Raw genomic sequence first — 27255 nt, 5'->3', positions numbered from 1 at the left:
AACAGTCAAATTTTTTGAGATGTAAGAACGAGACATAGCAATTCTTCATTTTTAATAAAACCCCAAACGTATAGTTAAGAAACAATGTTCTATTTCTAACCGTATCTATCTTGAAGACAGCCCCAAATAGCCTATTCTAAATTTAAGCGTAAACTTTAACGTTCCCAACTGCTAAGTATCGATCACTAAAAGTCGACCCATGACCTTTTCCCGTAGCCATGCAAAATTCAATCCCGCTTGTAATCCCCGTACAGAACAAGCTTACAATATATTTAGCATTTTGTTTTCAATTTGTTTGAACGTGTATCGTTGACGCATCACTGTCGAGTGGATTTGGGTGGTCACTGAATGTTAACAATAGGCCTGATTAATTTAGTCCTTTTATCGGAGTAGTATATATATTAAAGTTCATTTTTATGAAGCAATATTAGGGAAACTCTATCCTTACTAATTTTATTATATACTTAATACGAAATCAGGAGTGTTTTTTTGAAGTGAAGCGCGTTGAGAGTAAAATTTAAAAGTCACGTCGTGGCAATTTCTCACGTCAAGGAGTAAGGCGACGATTTTGGTATCTTTGAATCATGCCAAAGAAGTTTCACTTCTGACACTTGTGCTCGGCACACACGCTCTTTTTTTGGCTCGTGGAAGCGCATGGAGCGATTTGATAGTATAAATTAGTGTCTGAAAGTTGTTACGAGACTAGTTAGTGTCATAGACTATTTTTTACCACGATGGAGCAACCCCATTCCCATGGAAATTTTCTTGACCATATGTTGAAGCCGCGAACGGTATGCTAGTGTTTATTAATCTACTTATAACTGTGTATAAAGTAGACGAGTCACCTGATGGAAAATCGTCTTCATTTACATTCATTAACCAATGGTATTTTTATGTGAGCGCCCTTTGACAGCGTTATACCTACGCTATTTTCTTGAACGACAAGTATGCTAATGTTTTACGACGCTCTATAAAAAGATAATATCAAGTGTTTGTTATGTTGTTAGAAGGCCTAGTGTAGATGGTGAGGATATTGTATTGTATGCTGATGAAAAATTAATTTAATCTTACACATTTTGCTTTTGCTATGTTAAAGACAATTATTATTAGGTATATCGATATTTGGAAGCCTTACGAAAATATCAATAAACATTTCCACTAGGTTATTGTGAACTTATTCAAAATTAAATTTTGATCAAATGATTCACAATTCGAAACTCTATGTTCTGAATAAATCTCTACTAATCGTTTTATGTTCATTTCTATCTCCAATGAAGACGCTTTTTAAACAACAATGCAGCAAGAAAATGAATAATACAATTCTAAAAGACAGTTCTTGACATTTCGTTCTATTACAAGTGACAATAGTGCCATGAACTTTCGCAACGCTAAAGTCGCCCCAAATTGCGCTACGCTATCCAATATACATCGGCAAGAGGGTACAGAGGCCGGCGCACGCGACCGCCCTCTGACCTTTAATCGTAAGGTAAATGCGGTGGCAAGCGCCATGTGCTCGTACCTGCCCAGTTGGACAGGCAGCGCGCACTGCCGTAGCTCGGCTCTGCCGCGACGACGCGGCACCCGCGCATGCGTACGGCGCGGCTAAAATGAATTCTCGTTTCCCGCACTGTCGGCTGTACGCTCGTGATCGCCGCTGCGTTTCAGAATATCCGCTGAAAATTCCCGGGAGTGTTTGTGGGGTGTGGTCGTGACTGAGGTGGATGCAGTGATCGCTGATGTGCGGGGCTGTGGCGCTCCGGCCGGCTCCGGCTGGCTGCTAACGACGGCCGCGGCATGGCGCGCCGCGCCGCCCGCGCCCGCTCCCCCGATCTCACACCATGACCGACCTGCAGGCTACCTTCGAGTTCTCTATTGAACTGTACAAGTTCTACAATGTCGATCTCTTCCAGAGAGGGTAAGCTGCCTAGCCACGACGACCATACATAAATTATAGCACCTACGTAACATTTGACTCGATGTTCAGGAATTTTGATAACGATTGATAAGAACGTCTTCAATGACTACACACCGCAACAGTCTTCGTAAATTATACACAGAAATGGCATGCCTCAATTAATATAATCGCAAAACTGAAATTCCGCTACATAGGTTATGACATAAAATGTGTCGAATCGAATTAATAGCAGAAATAATTGAACGCTTTAATTAGTAGATCCAGTCGCGTGTATTCAAAGCATTAAGCTTTTGACCTCATCTATTTTCTTGCGAGAGATTCTCTTCAGAACCAGGGCAACAATCATTCAAACTAATCAAAAGCTATAAATCCATTGAATTAAGAACTATTTCTTTTCCAATACTGAAATTTAAACAGAAAAAATATTTTTTTTTAAATTGTGGTAATTTTTACAAGACCTTGCAAAAAGACGGGTAAATTTAGGTACAACGAGTTCAACGAATAATTGATTACACTTACATTTCTTAAGTGACACTTTAAAATGCTGTTTTCGCTATAAAAATCATATGCTAGTAAAGCCTTGATAGGTAATCTGGTCGCAGGACTATTACGTAAGTAAATCGGTATAAACAACTGGAGTGAAACAAAGTTTGAGTCGGATTGTGTTAACTGTAACAATGATTATGACGTCAAATAGTAAACCCGACGGGATCTGACGTCCTCCCGGGCCGATATTCGGATTTCATCAATTATGAAGCCCATTAAGGATAGATTCCCTTGTTGAGATACCTACACGAAAGCAATTATTTCGTAAGGGATGTTGAAAGGAAAAACGTTGGAATAAAGAATTGTCTGCTAGGCATGTACAAATATATATCGTAATATTATTTTGTTTCTCATCTTTTATTTTAAAATGAATTTGTTAAGCGAAAATCTCGAGAACAGCTTCGTTATTTTTTTTTATAATATTCCTTGAAGTACGAGGATGGTTCTTATGCAGAGAAAACGTAAATGCGTACCGCGGGCGAAGCTGGGGCGGACCGCTAGTATAAAATATTTTTAACATAATCGCATGTTTAAAATATTTTATGAGAAAAATGATAATTATGACATGAAAGTAAAAGTGTATAAATTATTTATAATAAAATCTATACAAAACATCTGTAATAATGACAAAGCTCTACATTAAGTTCATCGTCATAATATGATATAGTTAGGTACTTAAGCACCTTAAAATATGCCTGTAATTACTTATTTTTATTAATTACTTACATTAATTCTTTACATTTTCAATTACACAGCATATTATGACGTTCTTAATTACCTACGCGTGTTCCATATGGTCATTTTATATGGTCATATTTTTTAATTACATTCCAGGTAGGTATGTAATTAAAAAATAAATACAGCATAGTCTTTCAACACTTCTTAGTATTTAAATTAAGAATTGCTTAAAATAGAATATCATTTACTACGGTAAATTCGGTTTTCTACGGAAAATAAAACACAATTAATGTTATTCCAGAATCTTACCCTCGCTCGTAATTATACGATTTTTAGTCAATATATTTATCCTGTATCTATGTATTGAATCCATCTATTTTTATTCATTTTCATAAATTATTCATGACTTTTGATCATATTGTATGAGTATGACTAGATGTTGAAGACCCCGGGGGCGGCTACTTTTTCCTTATCTGTGATATGAAAAGAAAATATAACGATTTTTAAAGTGGGTCGTCGAACTTCGTCTTGATGAAACATAGATGTGCCACATGGTAACCAGAATGAAAATTTTTCTTACTCTCATAACGAGAAAATTGCAGGCTTTAGCTTATTATGTAGCAGCTAGTAAGTAGTACATCGACTATTATTCAAATATCTCAATCAAACATATTAATATAGATACATATAATAAATCCGTAGAAGGGTCAATAATTGAAAAAATAAATAGTAGGGGTTGTTAATGGATCGATACCAAATCCAAATATGTGATTAAAAAAATTTGTGACTGTCTGTATTTGCAGACATCTCGTGAAAACTAACGGTTCGATTTCGATGAAACTTGGTATAAGGCCCGGAGTCGCGGGCGGAAGTAAGTAAATATTATTACTTTACATGAAGTAATAACTTATAGGCAACACCCGTACCCTCTGCAGTTACCTATGGTCGTTGGGCGGCGCAATTTGCTATTACAATCAGACAGTGTGTCTGCTCGTTTGCCTCCCTATAACATAAAAAAAGAATTATGAATTATGTTACCCAATAATTATACACTACCTTTTGAATGTATTTTTCGTATTTTTCAATTTAGTCTTCTAATTTCTAATGCTTGATCTCTTTGTGTCATCAAAAAGCCTGTGTTTTAGTCTAGTCAATATTTCTGTAGCGAATTTCCGAATATGAAATATCTTAATCAAAGCTAAAGTTAAAATAGTTAAAGATAAGTTTTTTGAAAATAAGTAGAAATTTCTATGATATCGATTTTATAAGAAATCCTGTCTCTCTTTTTTTATTATTTCACATTTACTCAAAGACTACAAATATTCTTTTTCTAGCCTTACAATGAAACAATGCCGTGCTAAAAATAAGGAAACAACCACGAGGATTCATTATTTAAGAAAATTAAAGCACTGCAAGTTATAAAATCCTTTTTCATCACTGAAATATGAAGCATAAATTAAAAAGAAACACTGCACTGTTTCAAATTTACAGAGTATGCTTTTAACCCTCAATGACGTAATTACCGTGATTCTACGATTTAGTTACTGAAATAATTGAGGTTTCTTTTAATGTGAGCGCTGAAAGCAATTAACTTGATAATTTACTCTTATATATTTAATGTAATGTGCATATGTACTAGTTTTTACCTACGACTATCGACATAATTAGAATTCGGTATCCCCAATCCAAAACTAACTTTTTAGTTTTGTCGCGTATGAAAAAAATACTGAAAATCTCTCTCTACATGGAAACAACGAACATGAGAGCATGTAGGTTTTCCGTATTTTTACAAAAAATCCTTCGTTAACCCAGCAAATAGGAAACATAGCCTATAGAATAAATAGAGTAATTTTTAATAATCTTTTTTTTTTAAACAGGAAAAGTCTACCGACTATAGACCTAATTTCAATTACTATAGACTATACAAATACTATAGACCTAATTTCAAGTAAAAAAAAAAGATAAGCTTTCTACCTACAACATACATTTACATTTATAAAACATTGATAACAGATAATTACACGAGTACACGATCTATTTCATAAATCATGTACATGATAGAGAATTTCATCCATGTGTTGAAAAATCGATAAACTAACCTTAGTAGAGTAAACATGTAGTTTACCCTCGTTCAATAACACTTATGCAACCTTATGTTACACGTATTTCTTACAAGATAAATCATCTTTATAACTCAGTTTGGTCAGAAAACTTCTTTGTTATATTCTAGCGATTAAAATAACGTCGTAAATTGTATAACATTGGTTGGAAAATAAATAACTTTTTTATTTTTGAATTCAATGTAGCTACGAGCTGTATGACTTCATAATATTATTCCATATACTAAATTTACTTAAGTAAAAATCCATACTTATTATTATAAAGCTGAAGAGTTTGTTTGTTTGTTTGAACGCGTTAATCTAAGGAACTACTGGTCTGATTTGAAAAAATACTTCGGTGTTAGATAGCCCATTTATCGAGGAAGGCTATAGGCTATTTATCATCACGCTAAGACCAACAGGAGCAGAGCAATGCGGGTATAACCGCGGGGTACGGCTAGTGAAACATTTATGTATTAACGAAGGTGAGAAAATCTAAACACAGAACACCTTGTCTATAAATACTTACCAAAACATTTGAAACTTTTCCGACGATCTATTCTTGAAAGGAGTAACATAGTTTGTAAGGTGTATTATTATTGTATTTTTAGCTTTCAATGGAATTTTGTCATCCACATAGGTACATAAAATTATAAATGGCCTTACAGCCCAGTCCTTGGGCGAACATATACGTATCTATACTTATAACAGTTTGAACTAAAGCTTATAATTAGTAAATATATCGATCTGTTTATACTACTAGTGGTTCAACAACTCTATTAAAATCTAATAAACACATTCATAAATGTTTATGTGTGACTGTAATCGATTGTGATTGGCAAATCGCCCGTGAAACAGTCATGGCAACGTTATGTCGGAAACTATACTAAAGAATCTAATGTGTTATCTATTGCATAATTTGTTATTTTATTATTGTCTTAGTATTTAGTATTTATTATAGTGAGTTTATGCCAAGTGTTATACTGATATAATGTGGTGTTGAAATTTTTAATGCTTTCGTTTAATCTTCATGTATAAAATGCTAAGGAATCCACATATTATTATAAGTAATAAAAAATATAAATTGGAATTTAATTTTTTGAACTAAATTCCTATTTATATTTTTTGTGTACATTATATTTTTTTATAATTACCGTAGGCTGGAAACTATAGACTATAGAGTATAGAATATATTGAGCTCTTTCATTTTTAAAGCTCAACTCATAGTACAAGAAAATTGAAATAGTTTTAATCCTGCAAGGTTTTATAATACAATCGTTCGTATTTTCTCGAAGTACATATTTCCAAAGCAATATTGAATAGTACCTACATAATTTAATGAGACTAGAAAGCTTCAGCCGTACTTTTCTCAGAGCTTTGTTAAGATTTTTAATTTTTTATTTAAAATTAAATCTTTCTGAGCTATCTATTAGTAGTCTTGTCTTCTGTATCTCAAAGTTCCACTTATCGCGATGCTACATAATATTATTTATGATGTTTATTTTTTGTTATACATACGTTTTTGTATGAAAATTGTATTTTGAATGCAAGTCACATCCAATAAGAAGAATGAATTTCGAATACTGTTAAATCTAATGTGGTCTCTGTGTGGTAACGTGATAAATTTCAGAAAGAATACTGCCAAGAAATAGCCGAGATTGCAAGTCTTTGGCTTACACGTGTAATTCATTCTGATACCTTTTTTACCAGATGGGGGTTCGAATAAATCGTTTCCGTATAACAACAGATGAATTTGAATAAATTTCTTAGAGTACAATATAAAACTTCATCAAAAATTCACAAAAAACCGTGTTTAATAAGCCTCGTAGTACTCGACATTCAAGCGCACTCTACATACCTAGTGGAAAACTTTGAAATCGATCGACAGTTGCTTGCTTCCAATAAAATTTTAGTCACACTATACAGGGTGGAAGGTTAAGATGGGGCATGAAGGGCAGGTACCTTAACCGTTGTAGCTACATGAAAACGTTCTTAGGAGACTATCCTTAAATTCTTGAGAAATTTTAATCTGCATTCACAGATTTTTGAAAAAATGTACGGTCAGCAAGGAAATCGGCAGTTTTCAAAAAAAATTTTTTTGATGCCAATCGATCCAGTTTCTCATGGGGATCAAAACACTCTAAAAGACCAACTGAGGTATGAGTACTAGAAAAGTCAGAAATCGCGAAAACCCTGTATAATGGGATCGCAAATATAATTCAAGAAAATATCACCTAAGCTGAATATAATTTTCAGACGGTTCCAATGCCCAAAAGGTTATAACTTTAAAATAGATTGGTTTTCTGTGCATGATAAATTTTTACCAATTCTTATGAAGAGCAGATACTATTTATGAAGGAGCTATAATATTAAGGTCTTAGACCTACAAAAGATTATTGAAAGTGCAAAAAGTAACTTTAGTAAACAAAATTAAACCAGCTAGTACCGGATATGTGCCGGAAACTAATGTCTGCCTCTGCTCTACGATGGGATTGAATATTTTGTACTAATGCGTAGTTTGAATTTGAATCTAACCTGCAAAATTATAAACTACATACAGGTATGAAATATAATTTGTTAATTACAAAAGATAGGTGTGAAATATAATTTGTTAATTACAAAAGATAGCTGTGAAATATAATTTGTTAATTACAAAAGATAGCTGTGAAATATAATTTGTTAATTACAAAAGATAGATGTGCAATATAATTTTTTAATTTTACAAAAGATAGGTGTGAAATATAATTTGTTAATTACAAAAGATAGGTACCTTCGCTTTTGTTGCACATTATAATAATTAATTCCAAGACTAGTTATTTTGTAATCAAAACGATAAATAAGGGCTTTCCTCTGTGAAAATTCAGACTGCACGATCTGGTATTAAACCAAATTAAAAATTATTCTAGTCCTTATAATATAGATACTTTTTACTGCCTCTTCAGATTTTCTTTTTTTTTCTGTGAAGATGACTATTCACGCAACGTCCAACACTATTTACTTTTAACTATTTTTAGAGCTAAATCCTAACAGTCGACTGTCTTCACTTGACCTACCTAACCAGACTCTGTTATGATGGTACCTGTAGTTAGAAGAATCTGTTTTTAATACCGTTGACAAGTTTTAGCTTTCGTTGTTACCTTGATCCCAATGTAAAGAGATTCACAATTCACTTAAATTCTAACAAGATCTTGGTTAAATTTATGTTAAAGTAGTAGTTAATATTTTTTACATTCCTACAATAATTTGTTCAGATTATTATTTTTTGTTTTTGTTGACAAAACAACATTTTCATTCCATAATGAAGAGACTATACTTTCACCTTCTCAACATAAATATGTTTAATAAGTATAAAATAAATAAGATACCTAATTGCTAACCTTTTGCTAACCATTCGTTAGAAAATCACTGGTTAGTAGGCTATGTCATATAGAAAATTAAAAAGAAATATATGTACTATTTCTACACGAAAGATTAAAAGTACCTAATGCTTAGTGTGCAATTTTATACAGCAGGTAATGGTAAAACACCACTTTCCATAAAAAATTAAAGCTCGTGGCTACTCAACGTGTATATAATAATTCAACATTTTCACACCGCTGTGATACTGTGATGAAAATTAATTCATTTAACACCGGGGTGGCAAATTGAGTTACAGGCTACAGCTGCTCGCCAGAGCACAACTTTTAAAAATATTAATAAATCTTTTTAGGGTTCCGTAACGAAAGGGTAAAACGGGACCCTATTACTGAGACTTCGTTGTCTGTCTGTCTGTCTGTCTCCAGGCTGTATCTCATAAACCGTGATAACTAGAAAGCTGAAATTTTCACAAATGATGTATTTCCGTTGCCGCTATAACAACAAATACTAAAAATTAAAAAATATATATATTAAGGACCCCCCATAGTACGGAACTCTTCGTCCGCGAGTCCGTCTCGCACTTGGCCGGTTTTTTTATAACACATGCTTAATAACAACCTCGGATAAAGATGAACCATCCACTTTATCTTCAATCGAAGACTCTTCACAACCAACACATTGTTTTATTGGAGCCCTCGAGACAAAAGCACTATAGTTTCTCGTACAATATTTTTAGTGGGATGAAAAATATGCGCGATAGGTTTTGACTTTCGGCTTCAACAAGACAATTGGCAGTTTTAATTGGATTTGGTACGTTGTAATCTGTGATAAGTTGATAAACTAATTTAGTATTAGATATTATTGAAAATTATAGATAGGTACAATAAAATATAAAAACAGTAAAAAATTAAAGTACATTAACAAGAGAGTGAAAATTAGTTAAAAGTGTGTGTGAGTGTGTTTTAGTTATTGTGAGATAAGGATGCTTTTCTTTTTTTCCAATGTTAGATTTTCCTGCAGGCTGCAAATAACACATCACAAAAAATATTTAAAGAAATCTATCTACCTGCATGACTGTATTGTACAAATTTTGAAAAGAGTTTGCTCACAATAAATTCTATTTAACCCAGACGAAGTAATGGGAATCAGCTAGTATTACTTATTTGTCCCAACCATAAAAGCGAAGCCTCGGCAAAAAGGTTGTCTATTATAATAAGTACTGGCACAGTTGCTTTGTCGTCACACTTTTCCGTTGAAATTATTCGTTCATTCATAGCTGGAAAAATAACTGCATTTTATCTAGGCTTAGTTATTATTCCCGGATACCGATTTTGCACAATATTATTGTTATAGGTTCTATTTTTCATAGCATTTAAAAAGAAATATAATGTGATTAATTATTTATGACTAAATTCAAATTAGAAAATCATGTTTAATTATAGATAGTACAGTTTAAACTAGATAATATTAGATAACAAATACAATTTTAATGAATAAATTAGGACGCTTTAAAATATAAATTGCATCCGATTGTCTGTAGTTTAATTTTTATTTATATAGATTTGAAAACATAATTTTAATTTTTGCCACATCAGACGAATGTATTTAATACCCAACTTTAAAAAATGACGTTCCTCTTTTCTGTAGCGTTTTTTTAGTTCCGTGCGATGACCTCCTTTTCGCTGTCAAACTGAAGCCAAGCCAGGTGGAACAGTAGTACTTATTCATTAGTTACAAAATACCATTCCAATGGGAATGAATCCAAAACATTGTAGCATTGAAATAGAAATGCTCAAACTCAAACTCAAACTCAAACATTCATTTATTCAATTAGACTACTATTTAGTAGCACTTTCGAATCGTCATTACATAGGTAAGTATTTTTAAGTATTTTTTTTTTTGCTAATGCCTAGTTACTAGTATACTATAACATAATAGTATACTAGCTCTTGAGATGAGACTGGTAGATAAATTTGTCGCTCCAAAATTATTAATATAAAATTATTTATGCACAAAACCGTGTTTCATAACCCAAAAATAGAAATAAGATGTTTGCGTGTTATTATTTGGCAAAATGCTTTTGGCCGTTTGAAATTTGAACCAGTGAATTAGTAGAAGAGGTCTTAAAACTCTTGAATTCGCGACGGGTATTTATCATGCGGCTTTATTTAATCATTTTCAAGCATTTTTTTTATCCAATACAATTTTTATCTACGGAAATGAATTATAAGAGATTGTTTGTAAAGTCCGAACGCTTGTTGCTTATGATGCAAACTGCAGCTGATCCAATTTAAATCAAAGTGACAAAAATTATTTTGCATATTGGTGTAAATAATCTATCAATTGTAATAATTGAGGTAATGGTTACAATAAAAAGGCGCTTCTCAAAGAAATCTACTCGAATAAAAAATATATTTATTTACAGGCTCTACCAAGTGCGTATCGGTTTACGCGTGTCACCGAAAGTGCCGGTCCACATCGAAGCCTCTGTGTCCAGCGGCAATGGTGCGGCGAGGACCGGCAGGCCAGCAGCCAACGCATCGCTCATCGGCGGGCTGGCTGCTTCCAGAGCCTTCCAGATCATGTACAGGAACGAGGAGGTCACCTTGCGGGATATCGTGCATTTTAGAGCTCATTTGCTAGGTGAGATCGTATTCTAGGCAAAAGTTTTGAAGAAGAAGAAAGAATGTATTGATTCTTTGTATTAAACAGGCTCCGTAATTATTAAACCTTTTTGAAAAAATGTACCACACTGGTACGGAACCAGGCGAAAGCTGCATTACTCCTGACTGACATAGAGGATATTTTATTTTGTTTTTATTCCGGGTCAATTCGTAGATTCGGGACGAGCGGCTAGTTATTTTTATAAGTATTATAGCAAAACACGTGGAAAAGCTCTTACTCGTTTAACATTTCTCAATTAACATTTCTATCTTGAATGTTATCTTGACCTTCAAGACTTATGAATAGTTCGAGTGTCTGCACGAAGTCTATACATTCAATACTTGTGGTTCATTGTCTTTTATCGTGTCTATTTTTAATTACATTTATTTAGCTGCGTCTAATGGAATCAGCCATAAGCAACGTGAAAATTTTATTTATTCAAACATTAACATATTTACTGATACTGCAGATACGAATCAATCATAGTTGATGTTTCACTAATTTACTGTTGTGATGATTTCTTTTGATTCCTACGAAACGAGCACAGAAAAAACAAAGACAGCTAATACACAAAAATGTAAAGATAAATCAGCCTATGAAGTCTGGCATTTTGCCATCGAGGATGACCCAATATGCAAAATGCTTCGTGTGAATGAGGACAAGAAAATCCTAGTTCGTGCACTTTGTAAAACCAGTTCGTGTGATATGAAAATAAAAAAGGAATAGCACTCGTACACTGCAGCACAAATTAAGTCATGCATCGAAAGCATATGCTTATTAATATTTGAAAGAAATATTGACCATAAGTAGATATAAAAGAACTCAATCATATTATATTTATTACAGATTTAAGATTCACATTCATTTTATCAATGAATAGTTAATAATCGTAATAGACATAAAAATCTCCGCAAAAATAAACAAATAAACATTAACAAACGTCGCAAAAACAAAATTGTTATTTCACACACAATTTATGATTATGAACGAAAAACCAAGAACATATGCCCGAAATTTACATCATACCTGAAAAAATCGTAAAAACTTTATTTGATTTCCACAGTTGATAGCCGCAATCTAAAAGAGTCTCTAGAGAGAGCAGAATGGAGTCTCGGAGTGGAACTCTGGTGCAGCGAAGGAGCGCAGTCCAGTACACTGGCGCCAGTCTCCTGCCGCGTGCTGAAGCTCCACTTCCAACCGTCTAATGGCTTGCATTATCATTTACCAGTGCTGTTCGACTACTTTCACCTGTCAGCTGTCTCGATAACCATTCATGCCAGTCTGGTTGCTTTGCATCAGCCGTATATAAAGTAAGTTTAAAAAGATTATGGTTTGAGTTTTGAGCTTCTCTGTTATTAGTTTTAAACTAATCAGTGCGACCGTTTGATTCATAAATGCTATAGTTAATCCTTGTGTGGAAATAACAAATAACATGATTAAATATAATCATAATTGTTATTTAAGCTAATAAATGTCAGGAAATTCGTTTGTTACATGTCTCTCAGGAAAAGCATCATGCATTACGTCCAAAGTTGGTAAGTTCACTTGTCAATTTTTATTATCAGTAATTAAAAAGAAGTAGAATATTATACCATAATTATACCTACTGTTCTTAATTTGTATAAGCATTAAATAAACCTATGAAAATAAAGTTGTCTATCCTAAGCACAAAGAAAAGATAGTTGTCTATCCTAAGTATTCCTAAGTACAAGAATATAATATTAGAATAAAAAGCAATTGGAATAAGAGAACAATTGAAAATATAGGATTCGAACAAGTTTATTGAATATTACTGTAATATTTCAGTACACCTCGCTCCAGCAAACAATGGGGAAAGTTAATGAAAAGTGCTGGAGCAAGTTTCAATGCTTCTGGAAGCTTCGAGAACATTCTATTCGGTTCTGGTGGAAAATGTGCGGGCGGTAATTCTAGCAAGATCGCACATGCAAGGTAATAATATATGAAAATTGAAACATTAAGCGAATTTTAAGCTATGTGACTGTGTGAAATATATTTTGATTTAATGAAGATACCTTTGTTCCTTTCTTTGACTTTCTTTTCCTCGAAGTCTTAAAGCAGTATTAATTCCAGAGTGGGAAAATGATGGCGCTAGACGAGCTATATACATGGCTGTCATTTTTCCACATACCATAGATGCTGGCGAATTGTGCAGATCATGTTTTACTTTTCATGCGAATAAATTCATGAATTTCATTTTAATACTACTATAAGAAATCATGGTACACGGCCCAAGTTAACATTTCTAAAATGTCTCTATCATTTAAATTTTAAACCAAGTTTTTAACCGACTTCAAAAAAAGGAGGAGGTTATCAATTCGGCCGGTATGTTTTTTTTATGTATGTACACCGATTACTCCGAGGTTTCTGAACCGATTTACGTGATTCTTTTTTTGTTCGATGCGGAATGGTGTCGAATTGGTCCCATAAAAATTTTATTCGGATAGGCCCAGTAGTTTTTATTTTATGAGCATTTTTGTCTGTATTTGCAAGTGCAAGTTTGAAGTCGGTTGTTTTTAGCGCAGTTATCACTTGTATAGTACTACAAATTGCCAATATTTTCAGGCAAGTGCATGCAGAAGTTTGCGGCATACTTCTTGGCTCGCTCGAAGGGTTGCAGAGCGCGTTAGCCGTGTGCGGTTCAACAGGCGTCACCCTTACCCCGGACGAGTCTTCCAATTCCATCGTCGGGGAAGTAGCGCAGAGGATGAAGGATATTAGTGATTTGTGCAAGGTAAGCTTTCTTGGTGAAAATAATTTTTAAGCCATAGGTTGGTGTTACAATAGGGGTACCAGATCTACAATACACAATGGCAATAATAGCATTGAAAATATGAATCATAAATTAGGCAAACAAGTAAAATGAATTGCTAACATAATTCGTAAAAGTTCGTGGATAATATGCACATGCCTATTTGAGAAAAAAAATCGGTAACTACGTAGCTTAAACATTATTATTCTAATAGTCATTGTAGGTAAAATAACGATTATTAAATAGCACTACATATTTCTTTGTAAATTTGTACAGAAGTCCGATGCTGGCGAAGAGGAAGAATGGGCGATGGGCGCTGCGCACGACATAGCGAGGTTGTGCGCTGAAGTGACACTTAGATGGCGCGCATTCCTGCATCACACGTCAGATCGGCCGCACGTGCATCATGCGTTAGCTGCACGGCATCACGCTCTTCGGTAATTTAAAAAAAAAAATTTGAAACTAAAAATTTACATTGATTTTTCGAACTTTTTATTTAAATCATAATATATTTTACACTCTATTATCATAATTAAATTAAATAACGTTACCAGAAGCACTGACTACTACATTTTTACTATCAATCTAGAAAGCGTAGTGTGAAAAAAGCGTAGAAACTGCAACATTGTTATGATCACATTGACTTTCAAATAAAACTTTCGTTATATTTTCAGCATTAAGCGGTTCTCCGAATGCTTCTTCGTGCTAGACAATCCACGGCATTCCCTTGCTGGCTGCTATGATAGCAACTATCAGTCATATCAAAGCGTCGGTGACGTGGCAAGAAGATCTCGATACTTAGCACTTCTTCCACCTCTGCCTGTCCACTGCATTGCGTTAGACGGGGATCCTCATATAATGCCGATTATTTTTGAGGACAGGTATGAAATCTATTAAAATAATTCATTCATAAGATAATTTTCTACTTCATTCAATTCATAGTCAATGCATATTACATGAGTATTCTACGATAATTTTTCAGATATCAAGATACAGCAGAATTTGCTAGGCGACGATCCTTCTTAAATTCGAGTGCTAGTAAATCAGGCAGCGGTATGTATTATATTATTAACAGCTGTTATGAGCGGTTTCAGAGCTTCTGTAAATGTTCGATTAAATTATATTATAGAAATGAATAATAATAGATTAAAATGTACGTCTAAAAGTATTAAATAGGCTATCAGGGAGATTACCATCAAGTAGCGAAACAATTCAATATTATTTTTTACAACTGTTTTGTTTAAAATGATAACAATAAATTCAATTTATATTTCAGATCCATTTTTGTGCTCTGAACCCGCTAGAGATGACTGTGCATGTAGTGTGAGCTCTATGATGGATTCACGGAGGCCTTCATCTGAAGCTTCCAGAGTAACTCTTACATTACCAAAAAATATGGTAGACGTAATGGAACCACAATACAGCACAGCTAAAGCCAATTCAAATGTAGTACAAGCAACTCTTACTCTTGCACCACAAGGTTCTGCTCGAGGGTCACCTAAAAGAACAATAGTAAAGCAAAGCGTTGTCGAATTAAATAAACCTCATAATAAAAATTTAGAAATAACGGGAAGGAATCGATACATCGTTCAGAACAATAAAATAACTGAAATTCAATTACCACTTAACAGTGCATTTTCCTCTTGCCCTATTCAACAAGGTCAACAATTATCAAGGTATTCAGCATCAACCTTACTTGATATAAACGGAGCAAAAGGTCAAGGTAAAAGTTCCCGCACTGGCAAAGAAAAAGCAGATCATGGTGAAGTATTTAGTCAAAAACATGAAATAACGAGTGGTGTGAGCACATTGCCTGCAAGACATAGTAAATCCCTTGATCAACTACGAGTATCTCAAATGACACCGCTTAGTGTACAAACAAAGCAGTTAACAAAGAGTTCCAGAAACAACTCCAATGCTTCTGTTAATTATCAAAAACAATATCCTCCACAGCCAACAAAACCAACAACTCTCCCAAGAAGTGTAACAACAACTTCATATCCGACAAGCACTACAACAAGGTGTGGATCCAAAGGTGATGAATATAGAAGAAATATTAATGAATTTAGAGAAAAATACAAAAATCCGTGCACAATGAATGTCGGTACCCATGGGTCAAATAATGAAGTATTCCATAGCGTAGGGTATAATTATAATGGATCGTCGAATACGAATTCTAACCAAATATATGGTTATGCTTTCGGTAATCAGGGTACAATGCAAGTTAATAATGTAATTCGTAATCCCCTAGAATTTCAAAGAGGCTATACTGTAAATTTACCCCGTCCTATGTTGCCTCCGCGTAATTCTTATCCACCGGTGAGTGGAAAAACTCAAGTGACTGATCAAAATAATTTAGTATCTAGTAAACATGTTCATAGATCTAATTCTACACATGTGTTTCATCAAATTGAAAACAACCAAATAGATATTGAAGCAGCTCGCAATCAATTAAGACATGAGCTAAACTACTATTTACAAAAGGGCGACTGGAGTTATGATTTTAATACTGGAAGTCTTATTCACAATTATCAGAAAAAATCGAGTAAAAGTAGCGATGACAGTGGTTTTGTTATGACTTTAGATCGAAGTAGTGATGGCACTTCAAAGTCAACTTACTCGAAAACACCACCATCAACCCCACATTCGACGATGCCGTCAGTAAGACAGAAAAGAAGTCGTTCGAAAGAATCGCGACTGAATCATGCGGGCAAAGAAAATGCAAAAATAAATTCTAGTCGAGACTCATTAAGTAGTCACCATTCAATAAGATCAAGAGATAGTAAATCAGATCGGCATACATCTAAATCAGAACGTAGCACTCCAAAATCTGATAGAGCTACTCCTAAATCTGGAAAAGGTACACCTAAATCTGGTGGCGTAACACCGCGGTCTGGTCGAGCTACACCTAAATCTGGAAGAGCAACACCAAAATCAGGACTCACTACTCCTAAAAGCGGACGGTCTAGTGGTAGACCTGAAAAACGAACAAAGCATAAAGCATCCGAAAAAATGACGCAGCTTATGTCAGCTGCTGCTTCTTCGTCGAGTGATGAGAGCATACCTTTACAACTTCGACGATTAGAATCTTCAGCTAGCGTTCCATATAGTCTTGATCATGGTTCTGAGTTACGTCATTGCAGGAGCGCCGCGTCCGTTTTAGATGAACCTAATTTAAATAATACATTTGGATCTGAGTCCCTACCCAACTTAGCACCTCCGCCACCACCGGCCTTCGAATCTCCTCCTTTAGATATAGGTGATAAAGATTTCAAAATTATGCCACCAGATAGCTTTCTAAATAAAGAGGACAGAAGAAGTAGAAGCTCAACGTCAAGTTTAAGTGAACAAAGTGGATGGGTATCGAGTGGACGCAGTTCGGGGCCGTCATCTCCGGATAATGCCAGCAGCGTAAATCAAAATATTGCACCGCCTAGAAATACTGTCGTCACTCAAGAAGCAAGCAAAACTTATGAACCGCCAACTGAACCACGTAAAAGGGATAGTGAAAAATTAAGAGATTTTAAAAGAAGTATCCTTAATGGAGAACAATTAAGAGAGAGGCTAATGAAATTAGCAGTAAAAGCTGAAGAAAGTAATGATGAAGAAAAAATAGAGTGTTGTGATAAAGAAGTTTGTGAAGAATGCACAATCTGTAGTGACTCAATATGCACAGATAGCCAGTGTGAATATAATAAAGTTATGCACAGTAACGGTATAGATGCAGGATGTAATTCTGATACCTGTGTCGCTAGTTGTCTCCAGTGTTCCGATGCTAATAATAAAATTAATCAAAGGCATAACTCATTTAGTGCTATACAAGGCAAATCGTATGCATCCACATCTAAAACACCCAGTGAAGGAACCGTCAAAAAGTCTCAAACTATCAGTGATAATTTACATCCATATATTAGAAAAGAAATATCTACTAAAGCTCAATTAGTTCCAATAAAATCAAATACCTTAGATAAAACAAAACTGAGAGATAAGATAGAATATACAGAAAAGCTTATAGCTGCTGAAATACGAAGCTTAACCGTTGGGAGACCGTGTAAATCACATAAAGGTGGACCAATAGCTGCTGTACAACAATATCAAGGAAAAGCTAAATCTGAAGTGGATTTAAGTCACTTTGTTGGGGATAATGATTACGAACATTTGCCACCTCCACAACAATTTAGAGATGCTCCACCGCCACCTGATCAATTTAAGGTAAATTATTGTTTGAGATTAAAAAAATACATAACAAACACGTCTTGTTATTTCTAATAATCAAAACTATATTTTAGGATCCACCGACAAAATCACCAAAATTGAGCAGACAAAGTAGTAAATCATCTACGCCTTCAAAAACGCGAAAAGCTGATCAACCAACAAGCTTGCAATTGGATAATCCTCTGTATCACGTTTGTGAGGGTAAATATGCAAATAGTTTCCGTTATAAATGAATTTAAAACGTTATAGAAATCATTTTAGAGGTATATGTAAATCTTTATCACAGGTATATTGGAAAGGCGGAAGCTACGGCCACAAAAGTCTTCAAGCGCCTCAGCGTCATCTGCTACAAGCACACTTAATAAAAGTAGAAGTACAGGAGAACTAGCATCAAGGAATGAAAATGGTAAAGATTTGAAATTACCATTTCAATATACTTACTATATTTTACAATAAAATCATGAAAATTAATAAGTACCAATATTGTTTCAGAACGAGAAAGTAATCTAGTCAGTATATTTGGACTCGCAGAATCAGAAAGACTGTTTGTGAAATGTAGAGACGAATTCAGACAAAGTGTGAAGTACCCTGGAGCGATATACTCTGACTTCCCGCCTGTTGAAAATTCGTTACCATATTTTCATATTAGTGATGAATATAGAATGTTTAACCCGGAAGGTAAGACATAATAAAAATAATTAATAATCTCTAATTTAATAATGAAAATATTTATAAAACTCTTTATTTCAATTTTTTAGGTCTACATCTAATAATATGTGTCCATGGCTTGGACGGAAATGCAGCCGATCTACGCTTAGTTAAAACTTATCTAGAACTAGGCTTACCCGGCGCTCGACTAGACTTTCTCATGTCTGAAAGGAATCAAGGAGATACATTCTCTGATTTCGACACAATGACAGATAGGTAAGTATACATTCATTTTTAAACAGTTCTTCAAAATATGTATAACCAACTAAATAAATTTTATTAAAATTTTCAGACTAGTCCAAGAAATTTTAACCCACATACAAAATTCAAGCGAACCAGCTAGAATAAGTTTCGTGGGACATTCCTTAGGCACTATTATTATACGGTCTGCACTGGCCAGGCCTCAAATGAAACCGTTTTTGGGAAAACTACATACATTCCTGTCTCTCAGTGGACCCCATTTAGGAACGTTGTATAATTCTAGTGGTCTTGTGAACGCTGGTTAGTATAAAACAATACATATTTTGTAATGTATCTGTAGAATCTGTTTTTGTGTTTATTACGGCTATACCACTTTAACATTATCCGACATTTTCAGGAATGTGGTTTATGCAAAAATGGAAGAAGTCTGGTTCTCTTCTGCAACTTTCACTACGTGATGCGTCAGATCCACGACGGTCGTTTTTGTATCGATTGAGTGAAAGGAGTCAACTGCATCAATTCAAGCACATCCTCCTTTGCGGATCTGGTCAAGATCGCTACGTTCCGTTGCACTCAGCTAGACTCGAATTATGTAAAGCAGCTGCCAAAGACACTTCGCTTCTGGGACAGGCGTATAGAGAAATGGTGAGCGAGTTGGTGTCATATTCCACATTTTACTTTTGTATGCCTTTCATTTCATAAAATTTATTACCTATCAATCGCATTTTTCGAAATAGGTACATATTACAAATTTGCCATTGTCATTATAATCCAGACGAAAAATCTAGTTTTAATAAATTTACTAATATGTATATTTATAATTAAATACTTGTAAACTAACTACAATTCTATTGATATCTCCGAATAGAATCTATCTACATACCTCATTGAAGCATGCAGTGCATCTCTAATGCATGCAATTGAAGCATGGTGAAACATATCCTTACTTCTCCCCTTTATAACTTCTTCATCAACACAAAACTTCAATCTTGAAACAGTTATTCCCTGTATAACTTTACGAAACACAAAACTTCGAACAGGTGCACAACATGGTATCCCCGCTAGCCGCGCGAGCATCTTCTGTCTCCGTGGTCCGGTACGACGTGCAACACGCGCTGCCGCACACCGCAAGCGCTCTAGTTGGCCGCGCCGCGCACATCGCCGCGCTGGACTCCGACCTCTTCATCGAAAAGTTCCTTCTAGTTTCGGCTCTAAAGTACTTCAGATAAACAGATACAGTGCGCCGGCGCTAAACGTTTGAAAAAAGCATTTTGTTGATTTTCAGGACAACTCTACACACAATTGTAATTTGAAAAATATCGTCATAGAATGGAATTTTCTGGAAATAATGTTATAGTGCTATAAGCCTAGCTAGACATACAGACAGACAGAGACCAGAAAGCTGGTGGGGATAAAACAGACATTGCTTCTTCATATATAATTTACATGATGATTAATTTTAATTGAAATTAAAATATTATACTCACCTAGCTTTCCAAAATTTGGTCCTTCTCATTTATTAACAATCACACGGAAATGTATTTATTGAACGTTTAGACCGCCCGCGCCGGTGTTACAAATTTTTCATTACTATTCGCTTGCATTTATGGAATTTTAGTAGCTAAGTATAAATTATTGTTTCATTAAAATTCTAGTGCTCATTGGATTACCTACATCACGTACAATATACTTCGTTCCTAGTTTTATATTAGTATAGACTTATGGTTGTTGGGTGAGACGGTGCACGTAGGTACTTTGTTACCTACTATTTTGTATTACTTAATGGACACTAAGTTAACGTTTTGTACACTTATACAAATTCATGATTTCACAGCGAATATTATCTCGCATTTATGGCATTTATTTTCAGGGTACTCAACCACGTTCAAACTTGAAATTTATTCTATCGCACTAAATTTCTCATCACTAATATTAATTCACGATACTTATATCTAGATGTAAACAGCAATGATTATTAATTTGTACCTTATATTAAAATATTCGAAATAAACTCGTTCTAGTTATCTACACAAAAATAAACCTTATAATCTACCTACTTATTTTAATCTTCAAGGAACTGTAGCAGCATAATTAAAATTTTAATTACGGTAAATATAAGATGGATCTTTACACCAAATAAATTAAGACTACATCATAGTAAATGTAGATACTGTATTGTAGCTGATGTTAGATATGTAGGATATTATATAAATTGATTTTATTTAATGATTGTTGTGCGAACGGTGTCTTAGTCTGAGTGTCTTTACATCGATAATCTGAATACAATTTTATATTATGTCTATTAATTTAAACAACATCTCTTCGAATATTTTAACGATGTCAAACAATCGAAATTTATATTTGGCAAAAAAACTTGCGTGATTAATTAGTATTTACTTACAATAAATTATTTTTTCAGTTGTAAAAGATATTATCACCATTTTATGAAAACCTTTTTTTGTCTGTCTGTTTACTACATATAAAATTTGTATTCATTTTTTTAAAATAATACTTTTCTTTACAAGTAAGATACTACAATTTTTCTTTTTTAAAAAGAAATAAATAAAAAATATTACAGGCCTACTGTCAGTGGGCCACAGCCTTATTCAACACCGCAGTTAGAATTATAAATGTAAATTTTATCGAATGTTAGACTGATCTTTAAAATTATACGATTATTAAGATATCGATAAGTTTGTTAGATTTTTTTTAATTTGTAGTAATTATTATTTGATAAAATAATTATTGCTGATATCTTGGTCTGTCCATGTCTCTATTAATCAGTAGATTAAATTTTATACAGGGGCTTAAAATTTACAATTATTTTTAACTTTTCAAGTATGTTGATTGATGCCAGGCAATATCATATTCAATACCTATATATAAAATGTTATATTATTCTTAAAATACTCATAAAATAAATTGAATATGAATTATTATTGCATAAACAACAATCCGCACTTATTACAATATATTCAATATTATTTACATAATATTATATTTATAATGAATGTGATATTGTCTGCTTGATTTGATGAGTGATTAAACATTGCTCATTAGCATGCATAAATGAGAAAATATTATTACTATATGTACCTACCTAGTAGATATGTATCAAGATAAAATTTAAAGAGTTTTGTAAATAGACTAATTAATTTTTGTTTGTAAATTAAATTCGTATGTAAAATACATTTGGCATTGTGTCGATGTTATATACTTAATATGATAAAATAAATAAATAATGCCTGGATTCTCATCTTTCATTTCCCACCAAATATTGGTGACTGGTGGGTGACCAATGGGTGCAAGTAATAATAGCTCATTGAGGGCTAGAAATGTGGATTGTGGGTGCGTGCAGTATTAAGGCTGGCATCCACTAGGCGGATCGGGTCAGGCCGAATCGCAACGCAATTTAATTTTAAAAAATTATTATGGCCATTTTACTCATTAAGTTAAGTACCTACTTTCGATATCAGTTTAAATAAAGTTTTTTGATATATCGAGATATATCTCTAATAGTTACGGAATAATCGCCTGTGCCACTTAACGATTACACCCTGTTTAATGTGTGTTTAGTGCAAGTTTAGTGCGTGTGTTTACCTTGGTGTTTACCAGTGTGGTAATAGGGTAATACCGTAATAGACAAGACCATATGACAACTTAGAAGTTAGATCATTAAGTAATAGATGGAGCACGCTGGCAAATGTTCTAACTAAACTTTCTGCCGATTTTGGTGCGGGGAGGGTAACTCACACTTTGAAACACAATCACACATTCACAAAAATAATTTGTGTCTTTACAAACTCAAACTATTACAAAATTGACAGACTAGCATGTTTTTGCACACATACATCGATTACACAGAAAAATCTCTGTACATATAGGTAATAATACAATCGCTCTAAAGGGATGTAACCATATCGATATTACAAAAATAATAATTTTGTTGAAATTAGAAATAACATTAATATTATATTCATAAAAAATACTACACAGGTCATTTGTAATATTTTCATCATTATTATATGCATACGAAAAAACAATAAAACGCCATTTTATTAAACAAAATAAATATCGGTACAGAAATTTTTATTATTTCTGTACCGAACTACCGAGGTGTCCATTCTGATTTTCTCCCACAGCATTCAATCCTCCTTAGCCTTAAAGCAGGATTTTTTGTAAATCTGAAATATACGCAATATTAATACATACATATAAACAAACTAGCTGCTCCGCGAGGTTTCACCCCCGTGGCTCCACTCCTGTTGGTCGTAGCGTGATGATATATAGCCTATAACCTTCCTCGATAAATGGGCTATCTAACACCGAAAGAATTTTTCAAATCGGACCAGTAGTTCCCGAGAATAGCGCGTTCAAACAAACAAACAAACAAACAAACTCTTCAGCTTTATAATATTAGTATAGATTACATAATAGAAAGGTTACAAGATTAACATTACAAAAAAACGGCTAAGTGCGAATCGGACTCGCGCATGAAGGGTTCCGTACCATTAAAATGTTCTGCCAGTTAAAAGTAACCGAGCGTAAATTTTAATAAATATATACAAGACTTACAAAATAAACATTATACTCCTTTTTATGCAGTTGTGTAAAATTTTAATATAATAAAGATTAATTATTCTCATCTCATTTCAAATTATACTTAGAAAAATATTTTTTTATCGACGTTCAAGTTAAAAGCAGTCCGTCACTAAGAAAGTCGTAAAAATTTACGACCTTTTAAGCGACGAGTTTTTAAATTCAACTCTATCACTAAGTTCATAAAGATTAAATTTGAATTTCTTTTCAAGATAGTCTCGCTACATCACTTTATAGTCTCGTGGGGAGTGCGGTTCAATATCGCGTTCTAAATTCAACTTTATCGCTTAGTTCATAAAGATTAAATTTGAATTTCTTTTCACGATAGTCTCGCTACATTTTGTATTTCTTTAAAATATAGTCTCGTGGGGAATGCGGTTCAATATCGCGTTTTAAATTCAACTTTATCTCTTAGTTCATAAAGATTTTTAGGGGGCCGAGTCACCTCCGTCCGTAGGAGTATACCCAGAACTCTGAATCCCTACACGTGGCCCCTGGGTGGTGCTAAACAGGTGACATGGTGGGAGACATTTGTCGCGGCTAAAATGACCACCCATCAGCTGAAGACGTGTCGCCAAGCGTCCGTGTTCCGGCACTAAGAAACTGATGTAGCCTTAGTGAAGACGGGTCGAATCAGTTGCGCTCTTACAATCAAGACGATTTGACGCACACTGTCGTTGCTGCTTCCGGTGGCTAGTCATGGAGGGTAGCGGGATCCGAGGCACGGTGCACCGCTGGCCGACCGCTGGTCAGTAGGGGGCCCAAGTAGCGTGCTAGCCACATGTGAAAGGCTGCCCCGCCAACCAGCGAAAAATCCCAAGTTGCGCCATAGTGCCGGTTGGCGACCGGATGAGAGGGCCCTATGGACAACTTGGGGGGGCTCGGGCGTCCCCGCAGTCTCCAGACTAGTCCCCGTCATTGCGGCTTCTAAGTGTGTGTCTCAGGTCCAATTGTAAAGCGCCTCGATTCACTACCGTCTTCTCACCTTCTTCACTCTCCTCTAAAAACACATGAAAAAGGCAAGATACAGAAGTAACGTTGCACAGCGGCAGCACTCCCTCTCGCTGAAAGTGGACCTCACCAATATCAGAGGTCTCCACTCAAATCTCGCTGCAGTCCACTTCCACCTAGAGACTCATAAACCCTGTATCTTGTTCCTCACGGAGACGCAGATAAGATGTCCGTCTGACTTGGCGTACCTATCCTATCCCGGCTACACCCTGGAGCACAATTTTAAAGCTCGGTCAGGTGTGTGCGCGTACGTCCGAGACGACATCTGTTGTCGGCGTCTCCGGTATCTTGAAGACCCCCATTTTTCCGTACTATGGATGCTGGTGGACACAGGCCCAGAGAAACTTCTCTATGCATGTGTCTACCGAGCGCACAGTGGAGACCAGGAGACGATCAGGCTCACAGAGTACCTAAGTGAGGCGGCGGACGCTGCTCAGCACAAATACCCTTCCGCTCAGCTTGTGTTACTGGGGGATTTTAATGCCCACCACCAGGAGTGGCTATACCCATACCAGTGTACTGACCTCGCTGGGAGAGAGATGCGTAAACTTGCTATAGCATTGAATCTCACCCAGCTGGTTCAAGGAGCGACGCGGGTTCCTGATGTTGAGAGCCATACAGCCAATTGCTTGGACCTTCTGCTGACAACAGATCCAGACCGTTACTCGGTAGCGATTTCCTCGCCGCTTGGCAGCTCCGATCACTGTCTGGTGAAATCTGTATCTGTCTACTCGCCGCCCGATCCCAGTCCTAAGGGCTCTCGGCGCGTGTGGCAATACAAGTCAGCAGATTGGGATGAGATGCGTTCCTTTTTTGCATCATATCCTTGGCGGCCTGTCTGCTTTTCTTCTGAAGACCCTTCGACCTGCGCGGATGCTGTGACTGATGTGTTGCGACAGGGAATGGAGTACTTTATTCCATTCTCCGACGTAGCCATGTCCGGCAAAGCTCAGCCCTGGTTCAGAGCCGATTGCAGACGCGCTGAAGCGCTAAAGCAAGAGGCGTATCTGGCTTGGGTTGACGCTCGACACCGCAAAGCGAGGGATGTATCAGAAAAGAAGAAAGCCTTTAACCGGGCTGCCAAGTCCTGCAAGAAGGCTCTACGGAAAGCTCGATTTGACCACGTTAGCCGTATAGGGAACAAACTGGCTTCTTACCCCTCCGGTAGTAAAGCGTTTTGGTCCCTGGCAAAGTCGGTTGAATCGAATTTCTGCCGCCCCTCACTTCCTCCACTGCTGAAACCTGACGGGACGCTGGCTCACACCGCCGTAGAGAAAGCGAACCTATTTGCTACTCTATTTGCGGAAAATTCTCGTCTGGATCCCGCAAGCGCAAAACCTCCCAGTCTACCTGGATGCGAGGCGAAAATGCCGGAAATTCGCATCCGTCAGACGGAAGTTCTTAAAACGCTGCGGAATCTTGACGTGAATAAAGCCAGTGGCCCTGATGGAATTCCAGCCATAGTTCTTAAAACCTGTGCGCCTGAACTTGCTCCTGTTTTGACACGCCTCTTTCGCCTTTCGCTGACGACTGGAATAGTACCGAAATCATGGAAACTTGCCAACGTGCAGCCTGTGCCCAAAAAAGGCAGTCGTGCCGATCCTTCCAACTACAGGCCAATATCAGTCACGTCCATACTCTGTAAGACTATGGAACGTGTACTGAACAGCCGGCTCCTGGCACACCTAGAAGCGAACGACCTCCTCAGTGACCGACAATACGGGTTCCGCCGAAACCGGTCCACTGGGGATCTTCTAGCGTACGCCACCTACATCTGGAGCGAGGCCATCGAGAATCATGGTGAAGCACTTGCTGTCTCCCTTGATATCTCGAAGGCCTTCGATAGGGTCTGGCATGATAGTCTTATTGGCAAGCTTCCATCCTACGGTCTGCCTGCTGGTCTCTGCGCCTGGATCTCAGATTTTCTGAGAGACCGGTCGCTTCGGGTAGTCGTCGACGGCTGCTCGTCCGACCAAATGGCTATAAATGCCGGAGTCCCTCAGGGATCAGTTCTCTCCGCAACACTCTTCCTGCTACACATCAACGATCTGCTGAAACCCGGTATCTATGGGTACGCAGACGATAGCACTGTTGTGGAGAGATATGTATCCAGCGCGCGAGCCAGTACGGCACAAATTCAGTCTCTACGGGAGGCGATGGTCGATCGCATGAACTTGTCCTTACAGGCGGTCTCCGACTGGGGCGATGCCAATCTGGTCAAGTTCAATGCGTCTAAGACCCAGGCGTGTCTGTTCTCCGCTAAACGGAGTCCATTCCACCTGACTCCGAATTTCCAAGGTGTGTCCGTGCCGATAACTAACCACCTCGAGCTTCTTGGTATCACCTTAACGCCTACTCTGAACTTTGGTTCCTTCATTGAATCTAAAGCCCAAGTAGCCTCAAAAAAGCTTGGAATTCTGGCGAAGGTGAGACAGTATTTCAGCCCGGGACAGTTGCTCAACCTTTATCAAGCACAAGTCCGATCGTGCATG

The 27255-nt window shown here is 35.9% G+C and overlaps 1 protein-coding gene across 2 annotated transcripts; it reads left to right on the top strand.

Annotated features, from left to right (window-relative positions):
• Positions 1-1630: 1630 nt before the first annotated feature.
• On the top strand, positions 1631-20909 carry LOC123694452. Of its 2 annotated transcripts, XM_045639893.1 has the most exons (17): positions 1631-1915; positions 11021-11238; positions 12323-12569; positions 12765-12794; positions 13066-13209; positions 13843-14011; positions 14306-14466; positions 14704-14910; positions 15012-15082; positions 15306-18241; positions 18319-18445; positions 18531-18650; positions 18737-18922; positions 19003-19168; positions 19245-19453; positions 19551-19798; positions 20194-20909. In XM_045639893.1, the coding sequence occupies exons 1-17, from the start codon at positions 1839-1841 to the stop codon at positions 20380-20382; spliced, it is 5505 nt and encodes a 1834-aa protein (XP_045495849.1). In that variant the 5' UTR covers positions 1631-1838; the 3' UTR covers positions 20383-20909. The 2 variants fall into 2 exon arrangements, with proteins under 2 accessions (XP_045495849.1, XP_045495850.1); XM_045639894.1 differs by lacking the exon at positions 12765-12794.
• The last annotated feature ends 6346 nt before the right edge of the window (positions 20910-27255 follow it).

This window comes from Colias croceus, chromosome 9 (assembly GCF_905220415.1).
Source record: "Colias croceus chromosome 9, ilColCroc2.1".
Classification (NCBI taxonomy): domain Eukaryota; kingdom Metazoa; phylum Arthropoda; class Insecta; order Lepidoptera; family Pieridae; genus Colias; species Colias croceus.
The sequence above is the reverse complement of the archived record's forward strand: the minus strand, read 5'-3'. Positions and strand labels throughout refer to the sequence as shown.